The sequence below is a fragment of the Pseudoliparis swirei genome, chromosome 11 (genome assembly GCF_029220125.1).
Source record: "Pseudoliparis swirei isolate HS2019 ecotype Mariana Trench chromosome 11, NWPU_hadal_v1, whole genome shotgun sequence".
Lineage (NCBI taxonomy): Eukaryota > Metazoa > Chordata > Actinopteri > Perciformes > Liparidae > Pseudoliparis > Pseudoliparis swirei.
Genome location: NC_079398.1, coordinates 3,976,574 through 3,988,297, shown reverse-complemented (window position 1 = coordinate 3,988,297; position 11,724 = coordinate 3,976,574). Strand labels below are relative to the sequence as shown.

At 44.4% G+C, this 11,724-nt stretch overlaps 2 protein-coding genes across 4 annotated transcripts; one reads left to right on the top strand and one right to left on the bottom strand.

Moving 5' to 3' along the window:
- Positions 1-381: 381 nt before the first annotated feature.
- On the bottom strand, positions 382-2,893 carry LOC130201764 (uncharacterized). 2 transcript variants are annotated; one of them, XM_056426870.1, is made up of 5 exons: positions 2,108-2,893; positions 1,914-1,969; positions 1,697-1,771; positions 1,277-1,369; positions 382-1,189 (listed from the first exon to the last, which is right to left on the bottom strand). In XM_056426870.1, the coding sequence occupies exons 2-5, from the start codon at positions 1,938-1,940 to the stop codon at positions 521-523; spliced, it is 864 nt and encodes a 287-aa protein (XP_056282845.1). In that variant the 5' UTR covers positions 1,941-1,969; positions 2,108-2,893; the 3' UTR covers positions 382-520. The 2 variants fall into 2 exon arrangements, with proteins under 2 accessions (XP_056282845.1, XP_056282846.1); XM_056426871.1 differs by lacking the exon at positions 2,108-2,893 and having other exon boundaries at positions 1,914-1,982.
- Positions 2,894-3,069: 176 nt separating this feature from the next.
- Positions 3,070-10,142, top strand: wdr20a (WD repeat domain 20a). Of its 2 annotated transcripts, XM_056426908.1 has the most exons (5): positions 3,070-3,489; positions 5,496-5,678; positions 6,642-6,819; positions 6,901-7,979; positions 9,084-10,142. In XM_056426908.1, the coding sequence occupies exons 1-5, from the start codon at positions 3,082-3,084 to the stop codon at positions 9,135-9,137; spliced, it is 1,902 nt and encodes a 633-aa protein (XP_056282883.1). In that variant the 5' UTR covers positions 3,070-3,081; the 3' UTR covers positions 9,138-10,142. The 2 variants fall into 2 exon arrangements, with proteins under 2 accessions (XP_056282883.1, XP_056282882.1); XM_056426907.1 differs by having other exon boundaries at positions 6,642-7,979.
- Positions 10,143-11,724: the final 1,582 nt, after the last annotated feature.

Genomic DNA, 11,724 nt, shown 5'->3' with positions numbered 1-11,724 from the left:
ACGAGTTTACTGCGCTTGTGCTGTACCTCAATATGACAATTAAAGGACATATCTTTTATTCCTCCAGGACACAAACGGGGAAATGGATTGTCCTAATTAAATTATGCCTGCGCATTAAAAGGGAAATCCCACCTTTCTGTATTCTCCTGAAGTAGTGGACAGCATCACAGAATGTACCCAATGATGTTCATGAATTTGCAGAGGAGATAAAGACTTGTTGTTTCAGCCCAGACCAGATCCCAGTTTGTTTACCTCTGGACGAGGTGCTCAAACTTCACTCTTCAGTATAGCACACGCCGATTTAGTTTCCCCGGAAATAAAGAAATATCATTTTGACTTCTCCTTTTAATATAGTTTTCTTTTATTGGTAAATGGGGAAAATACAGTTTATTCGTCACCTGTGCATAGCTTGTAGGTTGTCTAATGGAGACTAAAGTCTTCCACAAAAAAAAAATCAGAACTGCAATCGGTACATTGTGACACTCAAAATAACTGGAGGTACAAATAAACCCTCAGGGATTTACACCGTGGTTTGACTCAAACATGGCTCAGATGCAGAGTCCTTTTCTTTTGGTTCATCGTGCATGTCGACGACACACTGCCTCTTTCTTTGCCCCAGCGCCCCCACCTCTGCTTCAGGGAAACCCAGCTTTCTCTTGTAAATCGATCGGAGGTTACAGGGGCGAGGGGACGTCTCGGAGGAGCTATCCAGCCTCTGGGACAAAGTCCCTTCCACTGAGGTTACAGGTCCAGGTAAGTGAGATGTGGAGGGGATTGTAACGTTTAAGCCTGAATCATTAGATTGGCAATGCATTTCTATGTCCGTGGTTTGGCTGTGCATTGTAGGATCATTGGCCGGTTCCTCTGTAAGAACTCTACAACCATCCCTGTCGCTATGGGAGGGCGCGATGTCACGGACACACAGCTCAGAGTCACTCCCACATTTCATCTGGACGTCCGGAAGATGTTGCTGCGGCTCCGTGACGGGATCTCTCGTCCCATTTTTCGCCACTTCTCTGAGGGCAACAGAAGCAGGGTGATGAAAGAGAAATCTTCTCCTCCTACCCAAGAACCGACAGCCTCCTCCTCCTCCACTTTTTCCCTGCTGCCTCGTTTGCCTGCTGGTGACACCCACATCAAGGTTCGACTCGTCAGAATCCTCAGAGCTCCCATCGTAAGGGTCCAAAAACTGTAAACAAATGCATTCATTCATGAAAATATAGAACAGCAGGATGCTTTTGTGGCAGAAAGCAGGCAGATTAGACAGAGTGCTTACCAAAGAATAACAGCCATGTCTTCCTGCAGGCGTGCGTGTTAATGGCAATGTTCGCCGAAAGGTCCCACTCTCTGGTGTACTGCTCACACATCCCTGGTCAACAAGGAATTCAGTCATTTTTTCATCGACAAATGATTAATTTCTCAAATGAAAAAGCTCAAGCCTGCTGGAGCCCATTCGATGTGTTCGCCTCCTTAACGATGTTAGAAAATAAATAAAACTGGACAGAGGAAGGTGTGTATGTTTGGTGCCAACATGTGGAGTCAATTTGATTTTAGAACCGAATTCATGTGAGATATCCAATAGAAAATGTCTTATGTTTGGGATTGGTGGCTTGTAAAATACATGTATACAATAAGTTTACATTGCCAATTATCCATATGTACTTATTGTGTGTGTGACGGTCACGTTCAGAAATACCAGAGTGCTGGTGTCCGACCACCTTGGACTGATCTCTGAGTCAGAATCCGTGCTGGACTCCACTTTACACAGCTCCTTAAAGAAATCAGAGGTCACTCCATCAACTTTCATCAAATGTCAAAGCAGGAAAAAAAGTTTAATTCATGTGATTTTGAATTTTCAGGGGACAGAGCACTCTCAATATGGTCATGAAATGTGGCTAAATGATTTATCTCACCATGTATTTGTAAGCAAGCTGGTCCATATTGTCGGGCACATGTCTATCCCTGTGATCTAATTGGTGAACAAATATGAATTTATAGTGCAATAATGCATTTAAAAACACCAAGCATAGTACATACTACAAATGTAAAGTTAGCATTCTAAGTTTTTAATTTTGCAATCAGTAAATATAGATTTATATATTTATACCTGGAGATGTCGTCTTCAGAGTTGTCGTCTTCCACCATATAACATGACATTTAGCGCAAACTTATTTGCACCGTGTTAAAGTAAAACTGCGATGCATTTGTGTTGTCAGGTGAAAGGGAAACCAATCAACCAGCAGAGTGCCAGGTGCTTAATGTGATGCAGCAAAGTGTGGCCACACAGGTGAACCGTCGGGCTGCACACGTTAGGAGCATTTGCACGAGTTCAAGACCGCAGTTTGCTAATTAAAAGATTTAAACAAAAATAATACGTCCGTCCGGGGATTTCAAAATAAAACCCGCGTTGACCGTGCTGCTTTTGCTACCAATGAACAACAACCTAAATGTCAATTTCAATCATCACGAGTGCCTTAAGTGTTTTTTTTTTAATGTGTATTTCGTCAAACATATTTAAAGAGTTTCTAAATGTATACTGTAACGGACTGAGTGACATGCAATGTTAACCTGTTATATTATAAGTGTTTACACGAAGACGTAGTTCCAGATAAGAAGATTGGTTTGAGCAATTACGGAGTTCAGGAGGTCAGTGAAGGCCTCATGACCTCGGTACCTGTCAATCAGCCAAGCTACCTGTGGGGGCGGGACACGAACGTACCTGCAATTGGCAGGGTTGTGTTACCAGCCTGTTTAGAGTTAGTCCATATCTCATAATTATTACTTTCTACATCATAATTTCGACTTTCTATATCATTATGACTTTCTAACTCACAATTTCGACTTTCTATATCATAACTATAAATTTCATAAATAAATATAACTATTTATCTCGTAATTATGACTTTACCTTGGAGATATTTTTGTTATCACAGCTACATTTATATTGTATGTTTTCCATTTCTCTGGCAGCAATGGGCTTCCGTACTTTCCCCACAGGTACTATAAGTAACATATGGTTTGACATGTTGATATTTTGTTTAATCTTACGATGTAAAAAAAAAAAAATTAATACTGTGACAAATGTGTTATTCTAAAACAGCTCCAGTCTCCTCCACCAGTTCCCCGGTGAACCGTTGGGGGGACCGGGAGAGTCGGACTGCCCGCTCCGCGGCCCCTGCTTCCCGGCTCCGCGTGCGTAAGATCCGGCCCGGAGGAAAGGGACGAATGTTAATTTCAAAGATGGCAGCGGAGGGAGGAGGGAAGGAGATGAACGAAATTAAAACTCAGTTCACCACTCGGGAAGGCGTCTATAAACTCCTCACTCACTCCGAATACAGCCGCCCCAACAGGGTGCCTTTCAACTCGCAAGGCTCCAACCCCGTCAAGGTCTCCTTCGTCAACGTGAACGACCAGTCGGGCAACGGCGACCGGATCTGTTTCAATGTGGGCCGGGAGCTCTACTTCTACATCTACAAAGGCGTGCGAAAGGTAGCGAGCTAACGCGGCGATTGCCAACGGACATCCTCGATGCCGCACGTTGAAACGCGCCGCCGCTGCCGCCGCTGCCGCGACGCTCCGGGCTCGCGGTCCACATATTAAATAACTGACAGGTGCTTGACTTTGAAATTAGCTCGCAGCTAGTTAGCTCGATGCTAAGTTGGAGCTAGCGCTAGCCGACGCGTTAGCGGCAGCTGACTGAATCCAGTCTCCCGGTGTCTCGCTCCGTGTAACTTGTTGCTGGGTGTTTACGAGTCGTAAGTTTGGACAACGGTCGACGGGGTGAAGCCGACTCGAGCTGTCAGGGTGGGCATGGCTGCGGTTCACGTTGAAACGATAGTTTGCGGTGACAGTGACAGTTCCTTCGGGAAACACCTGTCGACGCCTTTTTGACTCTAGTCGGCAGCATTGTGATGTTGCCAGTCGTTCTCTGCTGATATCCCCCTTTTTAATAAAGTGTTTTAGCTCCAGACTAGGCTGACTTGCTCTGCTCGTAGTGAAATGCTAACGTTAGTTAGCTGGGATGTTTGTGGTGGAGCGGAGAGTTTGGTCGGTTAGCTAAATCATAACTGAAAGCTAGCTTATGATGGTGGGTCCGGACACATATTCCAAAAGAGCTAACGAAGTGAAAAAACGACTGGACATCACACGGTGATGTCGGGATAAAGTTGCATTTTTAAAATAAATTCATTAAGCAGTCGTATATATGCTGACACTAACCCGACATCACGTGGTTTCAGCTGACAGCTGACATCACAAGTTCAGGGTATCTAACTTAAGTCAATGTGTCATGGCCTTATTCATTGCACGGAAACATCTGCATACCATGAGTTTCATCATTCTAAACTAAAATAACCTACAACTAGAACGGGCACTCGGAAGAGCGCATACCTTCGCCGCAGCCATTTGTTGGGTACCTTTTCGTGACCTTTGACCCGATCGATCCTAAAAAAAAATGTTGGGGAGTTATGCGAATAACACACGTACAAATATATACACAGCGATCAAAACAAAACCTTACGCATTCTTGAATGCGAAGGTAATAATCACAGAGTGGAGGACAACATCTGGAGAGCAGGTCCATGGCGACATGTTTGTTTTGCTCACATGTTGGACAGATGAAACCCTCTAAGGTTAATGTGCGACATTAGGCTGAACAAATACTATTTAATTGAAAATTAGTGAACAAATGTAGCAGATCATATTAACCTGTTTATTTTCTGTTGTATCTCCTTTACCGTCTTACTTCAAAGTATCCTTCACCACTCTTGAAATAAACTTATTGTCTAACCTTTGTGCTGATATTGTTAATCACTGAAGTTCTGTCCACATCTCATGCCTGATGTCATTTGTCAAAGCAGCTGTGTTTTTGACTGCTCCTGACTCTAAATGCTCTTAAAACCCGGTTTGACATGAGGTCGCTGAGGCAGAACCACTTCATGTCTCATCTGACAACGTGGAGGAACCACTGACTCATCGTCTTCATCACATTTCCATTCTTCCAGTGGTGTAAACTGTCGATCGTTCACTAATGGAACTGTTGTTATGCTGGTTATCTGAAGTATATAAAATGGTGTGTTGTTCACTGCAGTACAAATAATGTTTACCTGACATAACAACTGTAAATCATAAAGAGTGCTTGCTAACTTCTATCCATCTACAGAGAAAAGTCGTACTTCGATCCTTGAGTCCTTCCTCTTTTTGCTCGGTGACTGTCGCCTGTTTGAGGCGTTAAACCAGGTCACACAGAACGATTGTGTTCAGCTGTCCCCTCTTGTGCACTTGTGGCCAGATACCTGACTTCCCAAAGCTTTAAACAGACTTTAAATATAACATTGTCCCTTCATCTCCTCTACATTTCGTGTCAGTGTGTTTCTTTCAAATGAAGCACAGTAAGAAATGTAGCTGCACCTTCTGCTCTCATAGTTTATTCCTGACAGTTCAACCTACTTTTCTACTTTTGTTATGTCATGTGCATTTCCTCTTTCTCTCCTCAGGCTGCTGACCTGAGCAAGCCCATCGACAAGCGCATCTACAAGGGAACGCAGCCCACCTGCCATGACTTCAACCACCTCACCGCCACAGCAGAGGGCGTGTCGTTGCTGGTGGGTTTTTCTGCGGGACAGGTCCAGCTCATTGACCCGATCAAGAAGGAGACGAGCAAGCTCTTCAACGAGGAGGTAGGCGACTGAGGGATGGAGGTTAGATGAATGTGAGTTGTGCGTGTGTGGAGGGACGATTGGGAGAGGCGGTGGATTTTAAGATAAACATTTTCACAGTCAGTTATTGTAGTACTGTTGATTATTTTATTTTTTTTAGATAGAAATCTGCGTATTTCTCTCTTCCATTTCAGGTGACATTTTATTTGTATTTATCTTGTCCAATGAATGAACTTGTCACCCCGCAAGAAAACCACGAGTTGGTCCACAACAAATTTGGATGTATAACAATAATTTCCAACAAGATTTTAAATATGTTTCCCTTATTGCTCTTAAACTGTTGTATAATTGTAATGTGTCCTTATAGTAAGTTGAGGATTTGAATCATCTGAATGGCAAAACGTTTTCCACGTTCAAAGGATTTCCCATCTCTTACTCTGTGCTGCTATTTGTATTTTCCCTGCCTCACACCTTTCTGTTACCTTCAAAGTTACGAACATCTTTTACTTTTTTTAACCACTGCATTTAAAACCTCCAGAAAATGATTAGAATTAATATTGTTTCCCAAGTTTAAGTGTGAGGTACTTTATGTTTGTTTGTTGACGACCTAAATATCCCTTTAAATAAATAAAAAGGTTGATATTTCTTATATGTTTTACACAGTGAAAAACAGCCTGAGGTCAAATTGTACAGGACATTGAAAACATATCATCATGTGAATTTTATGTTTTCCCCAATAAATTAAGAAAAGTTCTGAAATATGAATTTAAAAAAAATAATGTCAATCATTTTTTTAGAGACGTTAAACATTGAATGGGGTCAAGGTAATAGGAGGGTTAGAATATTACTAAAACTGCCCCATTAAATAACACTTTAAACATTAATTTCTTGATGATCCTGTGCTGATTTTTCTTTTTGTTTCTCTCCGTCTGCTCTCTCCTGCCAACTGCCCCTCAAACCTCAACTGCCCATCCCTCCTGCCAGAGACTAATCGACAAGTCCAGAGTAACCTGCGTGAAATGGGTGCCGGGTTCCGAGAGCCTGTTTCTGGTCTCTCACGCCAGTGGGAACATGTACCTGTACAACGTGGAGCACACCTGCGGCACCACGGCTCCACACTACCAGCTGCTCAAACAGGGAGAGAACTACTCTGTGCACACCTGTAAGAGTAAATCCACACGGAACCCTCTCCTCAAATGGACGGTCGGCGAGGGGGCTCTGAACGAGTTTGCCTTCTCTCCAGATGGGAAGTTCCTCGCCTGCGTCAGCCAAGACGGCTTCCTGCGAGTCTTCAACTTCGACGCGGTGGAGCTCCACGGCACCATGAAGAGCTACTTCGGCGGCCTGCTGTGCGTGTGCTGGAGCCCCGACGGGAAGTACATCGTGGCGGGCGGCGAGGACGACTTGGTGACCGTGTGGTCCTTTTTGGACTGCAGAGTCATCGCCCGGGGTCACGGGCACAAGTCGTGGGTCAGCGTGGTGGCGTTCGACCACTACACCACCAGCGTGGAGGAGAGCGACCCGACGGAGTTCAGCGGCAGCGACGAGGACTTCCAGGACCAGATGATCCACTTCGGACGAGACCGGGCCGACAGCACGCGGTCCCGACTCTCCAAGCGCAACTCCACGGACAGCCGGCCCGCGAGCGTCACCTACAGGTTCGGCTCGGTGGGCCAGGACACTCAGCTGTGCCTGTGGGACCTCACGGAGGACATCCTCTTCCCCCATCTCCCGCTCTCACGGACACGAACGCACACCAACGTGATGAACGCCGCCGCCCCCCCCGCCGGCGCGGCGATCATCACGAACACCTCGAGTAGCACGACGAACGGAACCGGCAGCGGCGCCAACACCCCTGGCGTTAACTCCCTCTCGACTGCATTACCGCTCTCCAGCAGCCTGCCCCATTCAGCCAGCGCCACGGCAAACAATACCAACAAGGCCGGCGCCGGCGCCGGCGGTATCGGCAGTGGCGTTATGGACGGCGCCATCGCCACCGGCGTGAGTAAGTTCGCCACGCTGTCGCTCCACGACCGGAAGGAACGCCACCACGACAAGGACCACAAGCGCAACCACAGCATGGGGCACATCAGCAGCAAGAGCAGCGACAAGCTCAACCTGCTGACCAGAACCAAAACGGACCCGGCCAAGACTCTGGGCACGCTGCTGTGCCCGCGCATGGAGGACGTCCCCCTCCTCGAGCCCCTCATCTGTAAAAAGATAGCACACGAGAGACTGACTGTACTCATATTTCTAGAGGACTGTTTAGTGACTGCTTGTCAGGAGGGATTTATTTGCACATGGGCGAGGCCGGGCAAAGTGGTAAGTTGTTTTTAATGTGGGGGGAAAGTGTCCTACGCTGTTCCTGAGTCAGTTGATGGGCTGTAACTAAAGGAGAGAAATAGTCTGAAGGCATAAATAAAGCTTTTTTTTTGTTGATTTTATAAGGCAGACGAGTAACATATCCGCTTTCCAATGAAAGACCCATTATGCCTACTTTTCAAATCTAAACGCGATAAAAATATTAGTCCAGTTATATAATGCATTCAGATGAGGAGGATTTCTTGTGTCAACCTGTGGGGGGGGGGGGGACAAGATGTTAATCCATATGAACTGTGTTTATTATAATCATCCCACAATGCATCGCAGCATAGCCACGGTATCACCTGCATACACTTTGACATTTCAGCTTTCATGCAAATGTTTCTGGCCCAAATGATCTCTGCAGTTCCTCACGTGCTTCCAGCGTAACGCGTGAGCTCCCACGTCCGCTTGTTGTCCGAGTCCAGAGACTTTGGTTGTGACGGTCTGGATCCGGAGCTCACGGCCGGTCACACGAGTCGGTCTGTTGAGACCGTGGATACGTTCACAGCTGCTCGGGGCAGCAATGCCCTCGTCCTGAAACACGGAGACGGTGCCGCGATATGGTGGAGAACACCAGCCGCTGTGAATGATGGCGCCACGCAGCAGGGGGATGGAATTTGGATAAATGCTAAACTGCATAATGCAATAAAAGCTCGGTTAGAATTCAGTGAGAGGAAAGAAGTTCAAACGAACCTTATTGTTTACTTTTAACGGATTGAGTGTGTAATAGCATAAGTGCAATATAATGTAATGCTTAATTAACTTTGGTAAATCTGCTCTGGGGGGAAAAAAGAGGACAAATGCCCTCGAAGGTCGGATCAAGAGGTTATGAAAGGTGCCTGGGGGAAGAGAACCGACGTATCTGAGAAGTGCCTTGATCAAATGAGTCTCACACTGCACACTCTGCCTCCACGCCGCACAGCCCTTTAAATGCAGGGCGCCGGGATATGGAAAGAAGAGGCTGATTTTGAATGAGCTATTTGTTGCTTTATTTGTAAAAAAAAATTTTTTGCTACACTGTCAACTTTCCCAATGCAAATCTCCTTGTTTTCCTCTTTCCAGGGTTTATTGTCCTCCCAAAACCAAGCCAGCTCTCCCAGTGGAACAGTAGTATAGCCACAATAGTTCTGCTGCTAAAGAACCCTGCAACCCCGAGTCTGATGCTGCTCTTCACCCTGCGAGCTTTGCAAGTTTTCCTTTTTCTTTTATCCCCCCCCCCCCACCACCACCCGACTTTTGTTAATGGCTTTTTTCTGTTTTTGTTTTTCGTTTATCACTCACTTGACCTAGAGGAGAAATGAAGCAAGAGAAGGTGTGGTGCAATTTGTTCTCTGGAGTTTTAACACATTTTAGATTTTTTTTTTTAGCGTTCTTTTCAAATACCGTCAGACTGTTGTCCCCTCTGGAAATAGACCGTTGCTTTGTGAGATGCGAACCAGACAATTGTGGCGTGAGATTAAAGGGAGAGTTAAGTTAATGTTCATAGTCTCTTTGTTCTCCTTTCTCTTCGCCTCGTTGTGGGCGGCGCCCAGTCTCGGCTCAGGGTTACGTTACTGACTAAAATGTGATTTTTTTTATTTTTTATGAATTATCCATTTTATAACCAAGTGCGTAAGCATCTGAAAGTTTTGCATCCATCCACATTCACCCCACCCCCTTCTCTTTTCAACAACTTTGCACTGATTTTGTTATTGTGTTTGTTTTTATAACCGCTCTAATGGAACAAAAAATGAGGGTGGAGGACCGCCTTGTTGCATCCTCCGTCTTTAAATCTGAATCCATATAAAGGTGGATGCTGCAATCAGTCTTGTTAAAGAAAAACATGTTTGCACTTAATTTAGTTTATTAGAAGAAAATGGCTTTACGTGTTGGGTGAGCTCATAACTCGCAGATGGCTATTAACAGTAGGTGAAGAAAAATGATAAACAATTAAAACCTTTTTCAATTGAGCATTTATTTCAGATTAAAATCTGCTTTGTATCATAATGTGCATATTGTAATTAATTGATTTGATGGGGCCCGAAGCAAACTACCATTACGCCAGTGGAAGTTTTGTCATTGATAGTTATATTTCTAAAGCCTAAAGTATACATATTAATAATATTAAAATAATCTTGAATACACTGTTTTCTGTTCCTTTTGTCGTTCGCCTACATGAACTGTATTTACACAACAAAGATGCAGTATTGATGTACTTGTGTGTGCGATAAGCAATAATGTGTTACGCCATGAGGACTTTAGTGACCCTTTACACCAGACGGAAAGTTGGCGAAGCGAATATATTTTTAAAGTGGATAACATTTCACGTGCCGCTTCATTGTTTGTCGAAATCTCGATTCTCATCAATCTTTTTTTTTGTGTACCAGGAGTCCGTAGCACCGTAACGATGACATCATTCAAATGACCCGTAACTTCTTTAATCTGGTAATGCGTCACAATAACCAACATAATACAGAGCAGACTGTCACATTTTGTTCACAGCTCTGAATTAAATTTGATTTTTTTTTTTTTTAAAGCCACAGTGCTTCAATTGGAGCTACATTCAAAACGAAAAAAAAAAAAAAAAGTATTTACGACTTTCTTAAGGCCATATAAATTACAGATCACATATATAATTTATCTAAAGGTGTTTATTTTGTTGACTGTTCCAAACCTATTTATTTACATTACAGGTCAAAGTGCCTTTAAAAGACTTCTCCAAAGGCAATCAGGTGGCGTAGAATAAATCTGCAGCCCTTTGTCCCGGGGAGTTAACTCGCAGCATTTGGAAATAGACCATCGCGAGTAAACGACGCCTAGAAAAAGTATTCAACCCCACCTTTGTTCAGAATCAGAATCAGAATCAGAAACAGGTTTATTGCCAAAGAATGAGAAAAAAAAGAAACGTCTAAAAAATTTTTTTTTTTTTTTTTTTTTGGTGGAAGAAACAACACATGGACAACAAACAACAATCAACGGAGGGAGGAGGAGGAGGAAGAGGGAGGAGGAAGGAGGAAGAAGGAGGAGAGGAGAGAGAAGAAGAGGTGGTAGTCCTGGGGGTGACAGTCAGTCAGTCCCGGGGTCCATGATGAGTTGGTTTATTGCTATTGTAAAATTGTATTTAAACTTACTGTCAAACCTACGTTTTACAATAGCACGTCACAATGTGTCGTTCAGGATCTAAAGATCCAGTTGCAGGCAGTACAGGGTCTGCTGTTTCAGTCCCGAGCAAAAATTATGAAATATACAAACGCACTTCGGATTTTCTGGCTGTGTATTCAGTTGAATTGTACGCAATTGTCTTGGCATGAGAGTGGATTGAGAAACAAAGACCAGGCAAAGTCCTTGTGTGCAGTGACTCCATGTCGGCACTCGCCAGTCTGAAGTCGGGTCTGTCCAAAACGCGACAAGATCTCCTGTTTACAATATTGACAATGCACTCAAGAGCAGTGGAGCAAGGCATTGAAGTAGTATTTTTATGGGTGTCGGCCCATGTAGGTATAAGAGGGAATGAGAAAGTGGACAAACTAGCCAAACAAGCACTAAAGGAAAACAGAGTACAAGTAGATGTTAAGTTATCTAAAGCAGAGGGAAAGGGCATCATCAAGGAAAATATCAACAGGGTGTGGCAACGTCAATGGGACCAGGAGACGAGGGGGAGACACTTGTACTCAATCCAGAGTAAAGTGAGGGGGGTAAAAGTCAGGGGAGGAAATAGGAGGGA